We start from the raw sequence: 21,395 nt of genomic DNA on the forward strand, positions 1-21,395 counted from the left end.
ATCACACAAGGCTCATCCAAGAAATAGAACTGTTCAATTTGAAACAGTGTGTAAATATTTCTTCAACTTTCATTATTTTTTTTATCTGTTAATAAAATCTATACTTTATTTCTAAAACTTTCCTGTATATTTTGAAAGGTTTTTATTTATGATTTTAATTTATGAAAGACATGCACACACACACACACACACACACACACACACACACACACACACACACAGCGCTCAGACCACTGCTCTGTGCTGGTATATATATACTCCCAGGGATTGAATAAGGGACCTAATATATGCAGGTTTCATGATCAACCACCCGATCTGCATCCCTGGCCACTCCTCTGGTATATTTTTTCAAGAACAAGAGATTTATTGATGCGAAAGGAAATACTATGCTAAGAGAAGGGGCAGTTTTTTTCTCATTTTAATATTAGATATTTGGCCAGTTCTGCAAAGTTTGTGGACTCTAGTGCTCCTAGAGATACTACCCTAATCTAGATGGACATATGTTCACAAAACAGTATTCCACAGATCTCACCAACTGCCTGCCCCAGATTCACAAAATCATCTGCTGTCCTAAAGGCACATGCTTTTTTTTTTTTTTTTTTTAAATTCCACTCATTCTGCGAAGTCCCCAGAAATCTGTCTGGGGACTTGGCGACTATTTGCAGGTCTCCTTGAGAGGGCCTCTAGGGAGGAGCCTGTTAAGACTTGTAACAGAGTATCACTTTACAGGTGATTTGTGTCTAAATTCCCAGGGATGATCAAACATGCTCCAGAATAAACCAAGAACTCAGTAAACAAAGACAAGGGATCCTTGTCAAGTAGGAAGACTTAACAGAGCCCATTTTTCTTTTGGCTAAAAAGATTCCTTGAAAGAAAGACTGAAATGGAGGCCCTATGAATTATTAATTGCAATAGAAGTACAAAGTACAAGCCTGCCTTTGTTACATGCTGCATACAGAGAGAATCCAAGATAGTTTATTCAAAGGTGATGATCTTAAAAGTTTTTCACAGTGTCCTTAATGCCCACCTTTCACCTTGATAGGTTATTGGTTCCTTTGGCTAATTTAGAACTAGTCAGTCTGATAAGGCAGATCCTTAAAGGAGACACATGGCTTGATTTCATTACTGGCTTCTTTCCTAGTAAGAAGTTAGCCAGAATGACCGAAAGTACACCCCTTAAGTGTGATTGAGTGAATAGATAATAGAGGTGACTACTAAATGCCCTTTTCTTGCACAAGAGTTGTGAAGGGGAGGGGAGCCCCCTAGGTACTAACCCATTTTTATAAATGTTGGTAGTAGGTTAGGATAGAGCACACTTCCAGGGTCAAATCTACTACATGTCTTTTTAAAATGTCATTTTAATAGCCAAATATTTAGCCTTGGATATGACTCTTTTCTTAGCTTAGGTCAAGCCAGGGCTTTTCCTAAGAAGCTTTAAGGGAAAACTTTTTTGTAATCACACTTAGGTCAGAGTAGGTTCATTTACTTAACATAATAGATGACATGTTAACAGCAAGGGCTTTATTTATTAGAAAAGACTCTTGGCATTGTGGAGCGGTCATTGCAGCCCCAGCTGGCAGCACATGGACTCATGTCAGAGCCAAATTCGTTATGGACTAAATTCAGTGTGGATGCAAATAGAAAAAGAAACAAAAATCTGTACAGTGCTTTTTCTTCTATGCAACCTCTCTTATGGGTGAAAATTATTCTTACAGATTAGGGAAAAGGCTAGAAATAATAACAATGGTAGAAAGGTTTATAATGAAGATATAATTTAGAGTTCATATGTTATTCAACATCTTTTATTAAACTTTTTTATTATTTTTTTGCCTCAAGGGTTATGACTGGGGCTCAGTGCCTGTACTACGAATCCACTGCTCTTGGCGGCCATTTTTCCCCCCATTTTATTGGATAGGACAGAGAAAAATTGAGAGAGGAGGGGAATACAGAGAGGGAGAGAGAAAAACAGAAACCTGCAGAACTGCTTTGCCACTTGCAAAGTGACTTCCCTGCAGGTCGGGAACTGGGGGCTCGAACCAAGATCCTTGGCATGGATCCATGTGTTTCATACTATGTGCACTTAACCCAGTGTGCCACTGCCAAGCTCCAGTTCTATTAAACTTTTGTTCACAAACCATCTCTGAACAATTCTTTCACATGCTTTCCCCTTTATATGTTTCCACTTTTAATCCTCATGCTTCTTTCATGTTCACAAGATCATTTTTCTTTCTTTCATTCCTTCCTTCCTTTCTCTCTTTTCTTTTTTTTTGTCTAGAGCACTGCTTAACTCTGGCTTATGGTGGGAGAGGGGGTTGAACCTTGGACTTAATAGCTTCAGGACTTAATAGCTTCAAGACTTAATAGCTTCAGGGAGAGGGGGTTGAACCTTGGACTTAATACAGTCTTATTGTATAATCATTATCCTATCTCCCCCTACCCAGTCACTTATTCCTAATACAACATTTTGACATCAGTAAATCTTCATTTAACAGATAGGGAAACTAAGGCTCAGGTAAATTTTATAGGAAGCTGATATTTCTTTCAAAAATATTTTATTTAAGTATTGAATATAGACAGAGAAATTAAGAGGGATAGGAAAGATAGGGAGTGAAAGAGTATACCTGCAGCCCTGCCTTGCCACTCATGAAGCTTTCCCCCCTGTAGGTGGGGACTAGAAGCTTGAACCAGGGCCCTTGCACATTGTAACATATACTCAACCAGGTGTGCCACCGCCTAGCCCTAAGAAGCTGATATTTCATAGCTAGAATAAATGTATATGCCTTAATTCAGCATGCTCAGGCTTAAAGTTTCATATCCTTTCTCTTTTGCCACCTTTGTAATCATTGACCCCTAACTATGTTCAAATCAGGATAGAAAGTACCAGGAAGGAACTTCCCTTTTAAAGTTATGTATTTAAAAAACCACCAGCTCATCACTGAGGCTTTTTTGGCTTCACCTGAACCATGAAAGAAAATGTTGATTTGACAGAGAAAGGTCTTAACTGTAAGCAGGTTACAAGGAATAGCTATGGTTCAGATCTTGTCTTAATGATTGAATGGTCTCTATAGAGAAATCTTCCATTCCCAACTCACATTATAGAAAGTCTGCTTGATGTACTAGTATCATGATACAAGTAATGGCAATTTATTTGTCCTTAAAACTAGAGATCTAATAATTTAGTCAAGCCATGATAAATGTATTCTGCTGGCTTTAAGGGAAACTACCTCTGGGAGACTGCAGACATTCAAGTAGTTATTTCTTCATTTGGGATCTTTTAATGTGAAATGAAAGAATGAACTAGGTCACCATCTGAGATACTATCAAGTAACTTCTTTAGCCCAAGTTCCCTTTCCTTTTCCTCTCCTCTCCTCTCCTCCCCTCTCCTCTCCTCTCCTCTCCTCTCCTCTCCTCTCCTCTCCTCTCCTCTCCTCTCCTCTCCTCTCCTCTCCTCTCCTCTCCTCTCCTCCCCTTCCCTTCCCTTTCTTTCCTTTCCTTTCCTTTCTTTCCTCTCCTCTCCTCTCCCTTTCCTTTCCTTTTATCTCTCTCTTTCTCTTTCTTTCTTTCTTTCTTTCTTTCTTTCTTTCTTTCTTTCTTTCTTTCTTCCCTTCCTTCCTTCCTTTCTTTTCTTTTTATTTTTTTATCTTGGGGAGATGGAGAGAAGAACAAGAGGGAAAAACACCACTGTACTTCTCTACCATCCTGGAGTTTCCCTGGTGCTGTCCACCTGGTGACTGGTATGAAACCCAGGGCCTCAACCACTATAATATATGTAATATCCTACTGAGCTATAGGCTGCCCTAGGATGTTATTTCTCAGCCCTTTTGAGGAATATATCCCTTTATAGATACTCTTCTGTGTTTTAATTATTAAACTTTGGTTTACCTGATGTTTGGTCCATATAATGTGGTCCCTTGAGAGCACATGAGGTTTTACACTGATCAAGTATAGCTTGAGACAGATTATGAGGGTGAAGACATTGCACACAATTCCTGTAAGGGTAAACATAAGTCAAAACATTTCCTCTTTTAAAGCACTGTGGTTTATTATTGCATTATTAAATAACAATATAGAATGCTACTTTAAGGCTACAGTCTTGCAAAACTTGGAAAGGAGTCTGTGCTGTTTATCTGTAATCTAGTTTATTGTGTAACTAATATGCACCAAGTACTGTTTGTGGGGCTTTTGCATAAATAATTAATTAAATCTTTTTATAAAACTAGCAAGGCATTACTACTTTTATTCTTAATATAAAAATCTAAGGTATAGAGAATCTCAACAATTTTTTCTTTTAATATATATTTCACTTATTCATTGGACAAAGACATTGACAGGGAATGAAGCAGATATGGAGGGAGAGATAAAGAAAGAGACAACTGCACCATTGCTTCAACACTCATGAAGCTTTCCCCCTTTTGGTGGGGACCGTGGTCTTGAACTCAGGTCTTTGAACAAAGTAATATGTGTGCTCACCCAGGTGAAGTCCTATCTTATACCTCAACAACTTATTCTAAATTAAACAGCAAAATAATGTTGATAATAAACTGAGAAGCACAAAGCCTTTAAATCATCATGTTGTGCATCTTAAGCTTACACAATTTTATGTATCAGTTATATCTCAACAATGTTAGAAAAAAGCCAGTGAACCTATATACACACTGATTATTATTGCTACTATTTTTGAGGGGTCCTGTTTCTTAAGGGGAATACAGAATGTAGAGTTGGTAGGCTATATGGAAATTTAAATTGTTTGCTCCAAACTGACAGCTACTACTATTTTTGATCATTGTTAGGACTTCACTATTCCAGTCTGACTATTTTTCCAGATAGAAGCAGAGACGGGAGAGAGAGGAAAATATCACAGCACCAAAGCTTCCTCCAATACAGTGAGGGCTGAGTTGGGGCTTTGCCTGTGTGCATGGCAAAGCAGGCACACTCTCCATGTAAAATATATCATTGGAATATGAAAATTATTTGTAAATAAACCTATTCCACATCTGTGAGAATGGCCAAAATGAAAAAGATTTGAAATAAATGCTGCAGAGTATCTGTAGGAAAAGGGAACTCCAATGTATTGTCAGTGGTAATATAAACTGGTGCGCAATCTATAGAAAATGATATAATTCCTTTTAAAAGTGGGGTGGGAATACTTTATGATACTGCCGTATTATTTCTTAGCATTTATCCAGATGATATATTCATTCAGGATCAGGTGATAGACCGATAGCCCACCCAGCAGGGGTATGTGACTTATTGTGCACACATCCCTGGTTTGAATCCTGGAGCACCAAAACGGAAGGACAAGCACAGCTACTGTGTCATCTCCCTTACCTCTTTCCCTTTCTCCCTTTATTTAAATAAAAATAATGATAATATTGGCCCCACAACAGTGAAATTACACATTCTTGAGACCTGTTGCTTCCTCCCACTCCCAACAGACTCTAATTCAAAAGAACATCCATAAGTTCATGGCAGCACTACTCATACTAATGAAAATATGGCACCAAGACAAATGTACATCTACAGATAATAGAATAATGAGTGGTGGGATCTTTATTCAAAGAATACTACTCACCCATTTAAAAAAATGACACTGTACCTTTGGGGCACAAATGGAACTTGAGATTATGCTATGTGAAATAAGTAAAGGAGTGAAAGATAATTACTGGATGTTTTCACTCGTGTGGAATATAAATGATGAAAACAAATGAACTTGCAAAACAATTTAAAAGACCTCTGACTGTTTGAAAATTACAGTGCTTACTAGAAAAATTGGGGAGAATGCAGAAATAGAAAGAAGGGTCTATTTGGTGCTTCGAGGGCATTAGAATTTTGGTGGTGTGTATACTGAATCATAAACAAATAAATGTAAAACTATATACCATCTAAAGTTTTATAGCACTGTAAATCAATATTAAATCCATAAGTAATTTTTTAAAAGACAGTTAATTCTTATATAAATCATAATGTCTCCACAGATACCTAGTGAAATATTATAAAATCTGTCTCCCAATTCCTAAATTTCTCAATATATATATGTATAAATGTATATATATATATATATATATAATTTTTTTAACATGTTGAGACTTTATCTGGAGGAGAAGACGTAGAAACTTATAAGGTTAATTAAAACAGAAAGAAAAAGGACAATCACAGCTGTAACATAGAATAGCTGTATGGTTAGGGTCAGAGAAAACATACCAGTTGTCATTGCAGGCCGTGTGACATGTGGGACAGTGTTCACAGAAGCGACCTATGCTCCTCGGATCGGTACACTCACAACGGCCACACACACATGTGCCTCTTCCACTACACACTTGGCCCTTTGCATTGACACAGTGCTGTGATGATACTGATGGGCACTGACACCAATCGCCTTCCCAGCCACTGAAACACTGACACCTCCCCGCTGCACATTCTCCATGTCCTGTAACAAAGACACTCCAGGATATGAATTATTGGAGTCACTGACATCATAAAGTATTTCAAACATGATTCCCTTCCTATCTTCAAAAACTCTGACAGTCAAGTGAATGGATTCAGCACCACTTTCTATGTGCCTGATACAAACAATGCCAAGATTGAGGAATTTCTATTTTTAAAGCTGTTCTATTGTCAACAATCTCCCAATGCTAATCTATTCTGCTCATTGCTGTGAAAAATGCCCTGCTACAGTGCCTATCTGACTACTTGAAGGTCACTGTACATTTTAATTTAAAGACACACGAATACAAAGAAGCTATGGATGCTGAAGTAATGTTAATTGTATGATTTAATCTCCCACCCCAAAAGATATTTCATTAATACCTTCGATAATTTATTCTTTTGCTTCTCATTATTGCTAGGGTGGAGGTTAACTTTGAAAGTCCATGAGGGAAACCTTGCTTTTGTTTCAGTTCTACTTGTGTCATATTTAAAAATAAGTTCTCTGGAGGAAATTGTATTAATCCCTTCACAACTTTAGCACATCATTTAGCAGGATAACATTCATGTTCTAAAGTGACTGTTATCAGGTACTGAATGGAAAAGACAGAACAAGTCACACATCTGTTTATGTGTGTGCACGTACATATTGATGAAAATCAGTGGTCTAATGGAGTTTGATTTCAGGAAGAATACAAAATTTAATATGCTAGCATGAACTAAAAATCTCCAAGGGGAGTACATTAAATAAGGCAGTGAAGAATTTATTTGGTCGCATACTTTCCTCCTTTCCTCTCTCCCTCTATTTATTACTGAGCACCTTACAGGGTAGTTTTTCCATAGAACCTACTCTTGAATCAGCTCAATTTGTTGAGTGTAAAACTAATGAGATCCAGGCTAAAATAATGCCTGCCAAATTCTGTTCACCATATCAAGATTTCAAATCTAATCTAATCTTAGCTAGCTGATCTGTGAACATATGTTTTTATTCCCAAAGGAAACTAGTGAAGAAAATACTTGTCAACTTACAGTTTGCATTTATAACTTATACACAAATAATTCAAAGCAGATTTTCAACTGCCTGTGGGCTAATAGTATGTGACATAAACATTTTCCACAAATAGTTATATAGAAAAACCAGCATGTTGATTTTTGATATTTCACTTTAAATAGAGACTGGAATTCTTTATATATTTCACATATATATCATTCAACTGGAGAGGCTGGTCATTGTGAGGAACGATTTCACAATTATTTCTTATCCCTGTCCCAAATAGAATTAGCACTACAAAACAGCAACTATTTTGGTTTGCTTTAAAGTCATCTATTCTATCCAACATACCAGAAACACCTCAATAAATGTTTTGAATATAAATATTTTTAATTATATAAAAGAAAAAGGTGATAATTATACACATATAATTGCCAGTCAAACTTTATACAAGGTAAAAAATTGGTATTACATGTCTTTTACTTTCTCTACACTTATAGAAATTAAATATTCAGTATTTGTTTACTTAGTAAAATGGTGTTTTACTAAATGGTGTTTCCACAATGAGTGAATTTACTATTCAAATTTTGCATAGCTTTTCTGGAACCAAACCTCTAAGTGTCACTACATGAAATTAATCAAAAAGTACACTTTTGCTTTATTTCATTTTTTTAAATTTGGCCCGTGTGTGATTTAGGAATAATCTAGATTACTTATCAAATATGTATTTTCTTTAAGACTGCTATTTAACAAGTTTGTTGCTGTTAGTATTCTTAAAATAGATTGGAGACTTTTAAGTTACTATAAATTTACAGCATCATCTATCATAATGTGTTAGTATTTCTTCCAGTGAATGAAAAATAAATTTTATAGCCTACTAGCCTCTGAATAAGCAGAGTGACCATTTACCAGAATGATTTAGATTTATCTAGAAGAAACCAGTGAGAAATCATCCATAATTTTCTTTTTTATATATATGTTTTTTTCCAAGATCAAAGAATGCTTGAAAATAACAATTATTTCTGTTATTATAAATTATTTCCTATAGAAAATAATTTGAAGCATAAATATCAGTCAAAAGCCATAACTTTGATGTCATGATCTATTTAAACGGACTTGAAACTGACTATTAAAAATAATCAGACTGTAGGGTCTTGGTGCATGATAGTAGAAAAGGACCTACTCTAGGAGTAAGAGTGTTTTGCAGACACCTATCTGAGTGAGATGAGAAATTTTACCCATGTGTCAACATGTGTAGTGTAAACCACAAACCAACCAAAGGACAAAAAATGAGATTGAAGACTGATAGTTATGAACATGTAATTTAAAAATATCTTAATGGGGGTCGGGCGGTAGTGCAGCGGGTTTAGCGCATATGACAGGAAGCCCACCAACTGGCCTAAGGATCCTGATTCTATCTGTGGCTCCCCACCTCTGGGGGGCAGGGGGTCACTTCACAAGTTGGAAGCAGGTCTGCAGGTGTATCTCTCTCTCTCTCTCTGTCTTCCCTCCTCTCTCGATTTCTCTCTGTTCTATCCAACAATAACAACAATAGAAACAATAACAACAACAAGGACAACAAAAATGGGATTAAAATGGCCTCCAGGAGCAGTGGATTCGTAATGCAGGCACCAAACTCTAGTGATAATCCTGGAGGCAAAAAAAAAAAAAAATCTGCATTTCCTCTTCTTTGAAAAAAATATCTTAACATACTTGCTAGTTTGAAAATGATTAGTAAGAACTGCATATATATATTTATACATACCAGCACACAGCTTTCCATGGTGATATGGACAAGAAAAGTCATCCTTTTCACAGTATTTTCCAAACACTTTCCCAAGCTTCATTTTGTGACATGCACATTTTCCACAAATACAAACTCCTCGGCCACTGCATACAGGTTGATCTTTGTGTGACTTGCAGCTCTCAGAAAGAAACTGATCAAAATGGCATGTATTTTCATCACACTGGAAGCATTTGGCATCTAGAAAAGTTTCCTCTACACATGTTCTCTTAGGTCCTCTGCTGCCATCACATTGGCAGCTGCAGTTTCTATGTATATGGATTTTAGTGGTTTCATTGAAACCAATAGGTTTGATTATTGCATAGCCTTTTCCTCCTGTGACATCACAGTTTTTCATTGTAACTGTTATATTGAAAAGAACCTAAATTGAGAAGAAAATGTATTTATTCACCTTGATTATATTATCAACATTGTATCTTTTAATAGTATTTTGAATAAAATTCTATCTTATAGAAATTAATATTGATACATTACACAGGCATTCTTTCATATATAGATGGCACATCTTTAAATGTTATTTATTTACTATCTAATAAACTTATGATAAACAGATAACCAACATCTAGATGGTTGCTATTATCTATATTGCACCATTAAATATAAGTACAAGCTCATTTGGTATGTCTGCTCTAAATTTCAATCTCAAATGACTTTTTCAGTAAACTTGAGAGAGAATAAAACATTTTCTGTAACTAGTCCTAAAAATAAGGGGTTATTGAATATTTGGGTGTAACTACAGAGTGAATAAATCAATGTAAAGGACTCTACTTGCCTAGTTTAAAACTCTAGGATAGAGTTCATATGGATACTTTTTTGTTGTTGTTGCTCCTATTTTCTAGGCATCCAAGTAAAGTTTCCCAAGTCCTACCCCACTAGGGAAAGGTAAAGACTGTGTGTATGCCCATGTCTAGGGGAGAAGCAATTACAGAAGCCTGACCTCCCACCTTCTGCACCCCATAAAGATCTTAAGTCTATACTCCTAGAGGGATGGAGAGTAGGGAACCTTGAATAGATGGGATGGGATACAGAACTCTGGTGGTGGGAATTGTATGATATTGAACCTCTTTTATCCCACAATCTTGTTGATCATTATTAAATCATAAGTAAAATGAAATGAAATGAAATGAAATACTTCATTACAAGGGTATACATTTGTCACAGTAGAGATTTAGACCAAAAATTAGTTCCTATCTGAGCTGATAGGAACTAATTTTTTACATGAACCTACAAAGTTCATTTTTCATGCCAAATTTCTTCCTTTATTCTAGTTTTTCTTTTATGATATGGTTGGGTTAGTATCTCTATATTTGTTAAGCCACTTTGTGATCTTTAAGCACTTCAGAAAATAAGATGACTGTGTTTATTTAATATGTTGGACTGACAGCCATTAAATATTATTTGTTCTAGGCTTTTTGGTTGGGATGAGTAGAGGCAGATGTGGTATCAATATCTCATAATGTAAAAAACCATAGATGGGGGGCAGTTAAGTGCATGTGGCGCAAAGCACAAGGAATTGCGTAAGAATTCTGGTTTGAGCCCCCCGGCTCCCCACCTGCAGGGGGTCGCTTCACAAGTGGTGAAGCAGGTCTGTAGGTATCTTTCTCTCCCCCTCTCTGTCTTCTTCTCCTTTCTTGATTTCTTTCTGTCCTAACAACAATGACAACAATAGCAATAACAGCAAGAACAAGGGCAACACAATGCGAAAAATGGCCTCTAGGAGCAGTGGATTGGTTGTACAGATACCAAGTCATTAAAGAACACCCCGGCTCTCCTTGCCTAGGAACCAATATAATGGGGCTGGGCTCAAGGAACCGAGTTCATGTAACTACCCCTTAGAGTTAAAGAGTTTATACCATCTGATTGAAAATGATTATAAGAAAGGAAATTAAATAATAAAGAGAACAAAAAATGTAAGAAATAAAGAAAAGGGGCTGGGTGGTAGTGCACCTGGTTGAGCACACATGTTACAATGAGCAACGATCAGGGTTCAAGCCCTCAGTCCTTACGTTCAGGAGGAAAGCTTTGCAAGTGGTGAAGCAGTGTTGTATGTGTCTCTCTATTTCTCTCCCTATCACTTCCTTCTCCTCTCAATTGCTGACTGTCTCTGTCCAATAATAAATAAAGATTTGGGGTCCAGTAGTGGTGCACCTGTTTGAGAGCACATATTACAATGTGCAAGGACCCAGGTTTGAGGCCCCAGCTCCACCTGCAGGGGGAAAGCTATAAGTGGTAAAGCGGTGTGGCAGGTGTCTGTCTCTCACCCTCTCTATCCTTTCCTTCCCTCTCAATTTCTGACTGTCTCTATGTAATAAGTAAAGATAATAAAAATTTTTTTAAATAAATAAAGATTTTAAAAAAAGAAATAAAGAAAACCACTTTGCCAAAACTGATTTTAAAGGAACTACTTCTAAAAAGATAACCCTTTCTAAAATAAGGAGATTATTGCTATATACTGCTATAATTTATCTCCATATTTAATAAAAATCAATTAGGTATTTTATAAACCAGTCTACAATGTGTCTGGAACAAAATCCAAGGAATGATTATGCAGGATCCTGCAGAACTAGAAACTAGTGAAAAATAATTTCTGATCTTCAGTTTGATGGAAGAACTATACTATCTGCAAAGTCTAAATTTCCTAAGAAGGAAAAATAAATTCTAACTAAAGAGAAAGAAAGATGCTCTTGTCTTCAGTCTTAGAATTTCATGCTCTTTTATCTTTCTCAATAAGAGATTATTTCTATATCATAACAGTAAAACAATAAAATCATAGAACTTTAAAGATGAAATGAAGTGGGATTTAAAATCTAATCTCAGATATTCCTTTAAAAATTAAATATCTGGTGCATCAAGAGGTAAATGACTCACTGACAACCACTTCATCCAAAAAAAATTTCACTAAATAGCAAACTTGTGTTTTTGTCTGCTGTGTCTCTCTTGAGATAATTCCTTATTTCTTTTGTTTCTATTTCTTGATGCTACTATTTTCTTTTTAAAAATGTTTATTATCTTTATTTATTTATTGGATAGAGATAGTCAGAAATGGAGAGGGGAGAGAGAGAGATAGAGAGATACCTGCAGTCCTGCTTCACTACTTGTGAAGCTTTCCCCCTGCAGTTGGGGAGCGGGGGCTCGAACCAGGGTCCTTGGGCACTATAAAATAGGTGCTCAACCAGGTGCGCCACCACTCTGCCCCTCTACTATTTTATTTCTAATTTATTACTATTTATTTTCGAATTAAATATTGCTAGTTCTTTTACTGTTCTTTAAATATATATAATATTTATTTTTAATGAAAGAAAGATTGACAGAGTGAGTGAATGAGACACCAACAGTACTACTTACTCTGACTTAAAGTTGTGTTGGGAACTGAACCTGGGGCCACAGGGCTCAGGTATAAGTCTTTTGCATAACTATTATGCCATTTCCCTAGTACATTTTTTTATTCTTGAAACACTCCCTTGCTGCTTCCTGGTTTACTTGAAGTGTACTGAGAGAAAGTGAAGGACTTTTTTTTAGACTATTTCATCTTTGTCCGCTATACCATCACTCCATTCTTCTATGTGACTTACTTGTTTTACATTTACTCTGAGTATTTTGAAAGGCGTTATCATAGATATAGATACTATATATTTGATGAGCTTTGATCTTTCTAAACTGTATTGGATGTGTACTTAATTAAAAGTTATTAGAATTAAAATAGCATACAATATATACTTGTTCCATTCAAATTGAGAGAATGAGTTAAAGCAAGTGGAAATATTAAGAAACAACACAAGCTACTTTGAAGTATAAATAAGATCTGTGCCATCAGTAGTAAGTTAAATTTTTCAGTATGGTTTCACTTTTCAATGAGAAAACATTCCAAGCAGCTGTTTATTTTAAATGGGAAATATGCATACCCACATACCTCATCATTGCTTGTCACATTACGGCATCCATCTGTGCCTGGCTTTCTGGCTCCATCTGGACATATTGCAGTGATGTTAAAGTAAACACCTTTTACTTGGTTTTCCACTTGAACTTTCACTTCTGAAATGAGTTTCTGCAGATATACAATTTTAATTACATAATAAGTAACTACAGTCCAGAATATTAAATGTTACATAAGCACATTAAATGTTACATAATAAGTGACTAGTATCAAGCATATTAAATGTTTCTAGAGTTAGGTTCTAATTAATTAAAATATGTTCCCATGAAAGGATGACTACAGTTTCTAAATAAAATTGTAATTGTATTTGAAATATATAAAGGTAGTGAAGGATGAAACTCTCTGGCATTTAAATCATTCTGTTTTTCCCATACTTCCATGATTAAGCATTTTCATTATACCAAAGATATTTCACTTTGTGCTGCAAAAATAATAATCTTAAATCTAGTAACATTTATACACCGATAAAATTAAAGAAAACACTGTAAACACATATGTCATCATAGAGAACATATCTTGGCATCTTAAGATCTCTGGAATATGGTTCAGGCATTTTAATATCAAGCACTTTAGACTGTTCTAAAAGCTGAAATACCTTATTGATGTACAATTGAAAGTGTGGCTTTTTTCTATATTATATGCATAAAAACTATTAATTTGTTATGTTCCTATAAATTCTCCCCAAACGTAATGTTGATGCTAGAACATAAATTTCACAAGTATGGGGCTCCCAGTTTGATCCCTGTTACAGAAATGAGCAAAAGTCAGGTCTTACTGAGAATAAAGCTATTTATTCATTTATTCATCTATGTATAAAAATGTAAAAAAAAAAAACCACAACACAATGTCTACCATGTGTCAAAAACACAGTAATTTCTTCCATCACAACCTCTAAGTTCCAAAAAAACCTATCTTAAATACTGTACATATGTGTGTCTTTCATTTCATAAAACCAAGAATCTATGAAAAAATCTATAAAAATCAGTAACTTGGGACAGAAAGATAGCACAGCAATTCTATAACAACTTCTATGAGTGTGGCACTTAAACTCTAGGTCCAATCTCTAGCACCACCGTAAGTCAGAACTGAAAAGTGCTATGATAAAAAAGAAGAAGAAGAAATAGAAGGAGTAAGAGAGGGAGGAGAAGGAGAAGAAGAAAAAGAAGAAGAGGAAGAAGAATAAGGGAAAGAAGGAAAGAAGGAAGGAAGGAAGGAAGGAATGAAGGAAGGAAGGAAGGAAGGATGGAAGGAAGGAAGGAAACAACAAAATTATAAACAGAAAGGGGAAGGTGGTGTATAAGCTAAGGAAAGATAGTATACAGCAGCGTAGCAAGAAAAAATAGCTTCAAATTATCATTTTCCAATTATTTATTCATTTAAAAATTTTTATGAGAGCAATAAGGAGACAACACCACCATCCAGCTTTATTACATTAGGAGCCAAATTAAATCTAGAACTTTATGTATGCAATCTCTATGCTCTACCACTAAACTACCTCCTTCACTTTCTTATTCTTAATTTGAGTAATCATTTTCTTTAAATGGATAAGCTAAACATTTATTTGTACTTATGCATTAAAAATTGATCATGTGATTCTGCTAAATTTTTAACAAGTTATGTCTTCAAATTAGTGAATGCCATTTGGATTAGTTGGGACACTGTCCACCACATTTTCATCTCCAAGAGAGTTAATTCACCGCCATCATTAGTTGAATGATTTCAGCAAGCCAATATAAATGTCTAATGGTATCCAAATGATGCTAATATGGTGGTGTTTTGACAGATTAGAAGGGAATTTATGATAAAACAAATGTTCTTGTTGTCCTTTTGAAATTCTGCTTTTCTTAAAACCTTGAACTATTTACAGCAATAGTTTTTAATCTCTGTGTTAAGAAAAATAATTAAAGATTTCCCCAGTTCAGTGAGTTTAGAAATTAAGTTCCAGATAAAATCTTCAGCCATCATTTTAATATCTAACAGATACAGAGACAGAATCTATTTTTTCCTGATATGTAAATCTTCAATGAATTGTGAACTCTTTTCATTGGACTGTGAAGACATGAGATTTCAAAAGAATTTCGAAAATAAAGACATACAAAGTAATGATAGAACCCTAAATTAAGGAGGTAACATATATTTACAAATTTTTGCCTTTTTAAATTTTTAAAAATTATCTTTATTTGTTTATTGGATAGACAGTCAGAAATTGAGAGGGAAGGGGGAGTTAGAGAGGAAGAGAGACAGAGAGACACCTGCAGCACTGCTTCACCACTCACAAAGCTTCCTCCTAGCAGGTGGGGAGCAGGGGCTTGAACCTAGGACCTTGTGCATTGTAACATGAGCATCACCAGATGTGCCCTTAAGGAAGTAATTTGGCCATAGGAGTTTTCACTGGATTTAGTATTATTTTTCCACTGTTTAGAATTAATCAGAACAGCACTCAACTAAGGCATCACTTATCTATCCTAGGCAATAAAGAATATAAAATAAGTGGAACAGTTTGATATAGAATAAATTTGTTAACTTACATTCTTTGGGTTTATAAGTGGGCTCATACTATGAAAGCCTTAGTTCAAATATTGCATACTTCTTCCTTACTTTAATCATTCTTAGTAACAAACTACAGATAGGAGTGAATTATCTATGTGGTTGATTTTTCTTACTCAGAATACCTCTTGATTTAATAATGTTCCTTTGCAACAGAAAGAGATGATTATAAAGACTATACTTTCAGGATCATTTCTATAGTATGTAACTAGAGATGATTATAGGTGCTTATTTCACTTAATGTAGTTTTTTTTTAAGTATTTATTTACTTATTCCCTTTTGTTGCCCTCATTGTTTTATTGTTGTCGTAGTTGTTGGATAGGACAGAAAGAAATGGAGAAAGTGGGGGTAGATACATAATGGTTATGCAAACAGACTCTCAAGCCTGAGGCTCCGTCAAGTCCCAGGTTCAATCCCCCTGCACCACCATAAGCCAGAGCTGAACAGTGCTCTGGTAAAAAATAATAATAAAAAAAAGAAATGGAGAGAGGAGGGGAAGACAGAGAGGGGAAGAGAAAGAAAGACATTTGCAGACCTGCTTCACTGCTTGTGAAGCGACCTCCCCTGCAGGTGGGGAGCTGGGGGCTCCAACCGGGATCCTTATGCTGATCCTTGTGCTTTGTGCCACTTGCGCTTAAGCCACTGCACTGCCACCCAATTCCCCCATTATAGTTTTAATATATAGAGCAATTCCTTGCTAAAAAGATCCACAAGATTTATTTTTCTTCAAAAGATGAAACCTGAAACAATTTCGTGGTTCTACTCAATGTATACATGTTGTCTTTTCCTTTTGTTATTGACTTGAAGGCAGATGCTGCATAGAACCTTATAAAATGAGAAGCCTGAGTCTTTTCAAAAGGAGGGGGTTACTATTACACTGGCTCGTTCTATAGCGTGAAGAAAAGAGTCCAAGAATTGGGGAAAGTGTAAAACTTTGCTATAACAAAATATATCTTTGTAGCCAACATCTTAAAAAGAAGGTTAGTATTTCATAGAATGGAAAGCACCTAGGGTGTGGAGTTAAGGTCCTTACTGTGTTTCTTCTGCTTGTTATCTCTTTGACTTTTATCTCTTTTTTCTCATCTTTTTTCTTTTATTTCCTTCCTTCCTTTTTTTTTTTTCTTCTTCCTCCAGGATTATTGTAGGGGCTTGGTGCCTGTACTGCAAATCTACTGCTCCCTGTGACCACTCTTTTTTTTTCTTTTATCCCATTTTATTTGATAGAACAGAAATTGAGAGGGGAGGGGGCGGAGGAGAGGGAGAGAGAAAAACACCTGCAGACCCACTTTACCTCTTGTGCAGGTCCCCTCTGCAGGGTGGGGAGCACGGGATTGAACCTACATACTTGAGTAGGTCCTTGCATATAGTACTATGTGTGTTTATCCAAATGAGCCACCACCTGGCCCACTTAGCTAATTTTCTTAGCTGGAATGAGAATAATAATACCTCCCTTATAGGTAAATAATTAAATAAGTTCCTATGTAGGATGGAACTGATATTAAAGTAGCAATCACTGCCATTACATGATCTTCTGGTCTTATTTTTTAATTTTTTTATTCTAGGCCTCATGCATGTGCACTGCTCCTGGATCTCCTTTTCATTCAGATAAAAGGAGGATATCACCATAGCACCAAAGTTGCTTCCAGTGCCGGGACTCAAAGTTATGCCATGGGTGTGGAAAAAACAGGCATCCTACCTAGTGAACAGTCTCTTTGATGTCTTCATTACACTATTTTAACAGAGATTGTGCAGGAACAACATAGATTGAAAGAGCAGGTGTTTCTTTAAATCTTTGCATTTGGACTCACTCCTCAAAGGCTAGGAATAGAATCAACTCAATAAAACAGTAAAACTCTAATAGGGATCCTTTTAATCATGCTAGTTTGATAAGCTTTTAAGAATTCAGTGATCACGTAATAATTTGTTTTCTAAATATATCATTTTTCTTGATGAGTTATAGAGTTGAGTATCAATGTAGATGTTGTGCTATATCTTCTGATATCATGACAATGGGGCATTGTGAAATTTCATGGCAAATTCTGAAGTTTTAAGTTAGTGCCTCACTGAACTTCAGTTAGGAGGGATATGTACAATGCCGCTGCAATGAGATACATGAGGCACAGAAAATTAAAATGTCTTTCCCAAGATATCACAATTAGTTAGCGGTGGAGCCAAGGTTAATAATCTAGGTTTCTAATTTTAACATAGTGGTTTTTTTTTTTCCCACTACTCTTTTCAAAATGGTATGCCACTAGATTGTACCTTGTAAGAGAAATTTGAGGCCAAAGTTTATTTGAGAAGTGTATAAAAATACTTACTTGATAGGCTTCTATTACCAAATTATTGAGATTTGCAGCCTTTGACTCTATTTCACCAGCAATGGTCCCAGGCAAGAGGGGTAGAAGGTCCTAAAAAAACACGAGTAGCATTTACACAGCTAAGTAGTATACTGTGGTTTACAATAAATAGATATTAAAAAGTCATACAATTATCATTGAGAGACAAACATTTCAAGAGTTAAAAATTAAAAATACATGAATTTATATATAAACAATCTAGCAGAACTGTTAAATGTACGTCTATGATGGTTGTGTATATGTATATGCGCATGTGTATTCATTCATAAGCCACATGACATTCTAAGAACTCAGTCAAAGTACACAAGAACATTTACCAAGAAATCTTCCATGGAACATAGTTCCAAGAGAAAAGGGTTCTGGGAATAAATTAATTTGGGAAGTTCTACATGTGGTTTCTTATACTTAGAGACTCAAATAAATACTCCTAAGTTAAGGTTCAGATAGATCCTGAAAATTAGAAATACACTATTTTAAAGCAACATTTACCAAACATTTAGCCAGACTTAAGGTTTACCTAAATTGTAGGCTGAAACAAGAAGATAGCAGAAGCCACTGACATAATGGATACACTTAAAAAACATTTTTTTTTATGTTTTTGTTAATGATTTAACATTGTTTTCCAAAATGATTAGATTTCAGGAGCATTTTTACACACATATTTGGTAAATTTAAGTCACCATACTCCCTTACAAAGTTCCATGCCACCACCCTCTCCCTCCTACCCTGTAATCTTCTTAATTCTCACATTGTACAAGAGACAATCTGGTTAAGAATTTTTGAGGGTTTTTGTATTCTGACACCTTACTGTATTTCCTGATAGTTTCCAGTAGTTTTCTGCTGGATTCTTTACGTTTTTCTATGTATATTAACATATCATTTGAAAATAGTGACAGTTTGACTTTTTCTCTTCCAATCTGTATTTTTTAAATTCCTTTCTCTTGTCTGATTGCTATGGCAAGAACTTCCAAAACTATGTTGAATAGGAATGTTGATAGTGGGCAGCCCTGTCTAGTACCTGATCTCGGCAAGAATGCTTTCAGCTTTGCACCATTGAGTATGATGTTGGCTGTGGTTTTGCTGTATAGGGACTCCATTAAATTAAGTAATTTTCCATCTATTCCCAATTATTGTAGTGTTTTGATCATTAAGGAATATTGGAGTTTGTTAAAAGGCTTTTTCTGCATCTAATAAGATAATCATGAAGTTTTTGGGTTTTCTTTTATCAATGTAGTGGATCAAATTGTTTTTTTAAATATTTATTTATTATTTATTCACTTTTGTTATCCTTGTTGTTTTACTGTTATTACTATTATTGTTATCATTGTTGGCTAGGACAGAAAGAAATGGAGAGAGGAGGGGAAGATAGAGAGGGGGAAAGAAAGATAGACACCTGTAGACCTGCTTCACTGCCTGTGAAGTGATTCCCCTTCAGGTGGGGGAGCCGGGGGCTTGAACCGGGATCCTTAAGCTGGTCCTTGCACTTTGCGCCATGTGCACTTAACCAGCTGCGCTACTGCCCAACTCCTGATAACATTGATTTTAACCAGTCTTGCAGCCCTGGGGATAAATCCCAATTGGCCATGAAGCACAATCTTTTTAATATACTGCTATGTCTAGCTGGCTAGGATTTTGTTTCATATATTAGCAGTCATGTTAATCAGAGATATTGGTCTATAGTTTTCTTTTTGCTATTGGTGTGTCCCTATTTGCTTCATAGAAGGTAGAAGGAAGTTTTCCTGTGTCTTCAGTATTTTGGAAAAGTTTAAAAAGTATAAGTATTAACTCTTCCTTGAAGGTTTTGTAGAATTCATTTGTAAAGCCATCTGATCCTGGAATTTTATTGTTTGGAGTGTTCTTGACAACTGTTTCAATTTGTTTGGCTCTAATTGACCTGTTCATGTTTTCTTATTCCTCTTGGTTCAATTTTGGAATGTTATATGCTTCTAGAAATTCTTCCATTTCTTACAGGTTTTCTAGCATAGTGTCATATAGTTGTTTATAGAAGCCTCGGATGATACTTTGTATTCCTCTGGTGCCTGTTGTAATATCTCCTCTTTCATTTACAGTTATATTTATTTGAGTCTTCTCTGCCTCCCCATTTTTAGTGAGTCTGGCCAAGGGCTTGCCAATTTTTGTTTCCCCTTGCCAAGAGCCAACATTTAGCTTCATTGATCTTTTGTATGGTTCTCTTATTTTTGATGTTATTTATTTCTGACCTGATTTTAGTAATATTCAAAACCTGGAAGATAGCCAGAAATCAAGAGGGAATGGGGTGATAGGGGAGAGATAGAGAAACCTACAACACTGCCCCACCACTTGCAAAACTTAAAAAAAAAATTTTAAAAAACTTTATTTAATTTGATAGAGAGAAATTGAATGGGAGGGTGGATAAAGAAGAAGGGGGGAGAGAGAGAGATACAGCCTTGCTTTACCACTTGTGAAGTTTTCCCCCTGCAGGTGGGGTCCTGGGGCTCGAAACTGTATCCTTGTGCACAGTAGTGTGTGTGCTTAACCAGGTGTGCCACCACCTGGCCCCCACTTGCAAAGCTTTTACCTTGCAGATGGGGGCTAGGGGTTCAAACTAGGGTTCTTGTGCATTGTAACATGTGCATTCAACCAGGTATGCCACCACCACTCCTCCACTTGATATTCTTTAGAAGAATGATTGTATATAACTGGCCAAGAGATATACTGGTATATATGTATCAACTAAAGGACAATTATTATCCCTATGAAAAACTTTATTATGATTATCAAAGAAGTAAATGCAACAAAACCTAACATTAACTTATATCCTATCTTAATCTTAGGTGTATTTCCTCCCTAACTTGAGGCCAGAATACATAAATCTAATACTAGTTTGGATACAATAAACGACACCGAAAACTTTTTAACAATTGGGAGAAAGTCTAAGCTTATCAGATAAAGAAAGGGCAACAAATGTTGGAGAAGGGCAAGAGACTGGCTCACTCTATGATGGCCTTTTTGGCCAATACCAGGTCATACCATTATTTGAGCCCTAATCAGCAAATCTTTGAAACTTCCACATAGATATTATGGGCCTAGACCTCTAATAGGTGCCTCACATCACCATCACTGGTCACTTAAATCAGGAATAACCCCTTAAGTCCTCTTGTGGGCTCTCCAGGATCTTTCCCTCATTATAAAGTGGCAATGGTAGGGATTGTCCTACTCTCTAAAGTGAGGCTGGGTCATCCTACACTGTCACTCAAGGAAGACTGGTTCTGAAATAAGTGCAACCTAGAATGTTCCCAGCTGTGATTTTGAACCTATTAGTACTTCTGAATGTCCTTTTTTCCTCTTCTCTCTCTGGAT

At 35.8% G+C, this 21,395-nt stretch overlaps 1 protein-coding gene and 1 pseudogene across 4 annotated transcripts in view; one reads left to right on the forward strand and one right to left on the reverse strand.

Moving 5' to 3' along the window:
• Nucleotides 1-21,395, reverse strand: part of ITGB8 (integrin subunit beta 8) — a 113,226-nt gene that overhangs the window by 5,563 nt on the left and 86,268 nt on the right. For all 4 annotated transcript variants that reach the window (XM_060196113.1, XM_007532261.3, XM_060196114.1 and 1 more), the window contains 5 exons: nucleotides 18,018-18,107; nucleotides 13,129-13,263; nucleotides 9,180-9,579; nucleotides 6,202-6,427; nucleotides 3,883-3,989 (listed from right to left, as the gene is read on the reverse strand). In XM_060196113.1, the coding sequence (XP_060052096.1) occupies nucleotides 3,883-3,989; nucleotides 6,202-6,427; nucleotides 9,180-9,579; nucleotides 13,129-13,263; nucleotides 18,018-18,107 (958 nt within the window). The remainder of the gene's footprint in view (nucleotides 1-3,882; nucleotides 3,990-6,201; nucleotides 6,428-9,179; nucleotides 9,580-13,128; nucleotides 13,264-18,017; nucleotides 18,108-21,395) is intronic.
• Nucleotides 15,871-15,946, forward strand: LOC132539990 (small nucleolar RNA U3; annotated as a pseudogene).

Source organism: Erinaceus europaeus, chromosome 8 (assembly GCF_950295315.1).
Source record: "Erinaceus europaeus chromosome 8, mEriEur2.1, whole genome shotgun sequence".
Taxonomy (NCBI): Eukaryota; Metazoa; Chordata; class Mammalia; order Eulipotyphla; family Erinaceidae; genus Erinaceus; species Erinaceus europaeus.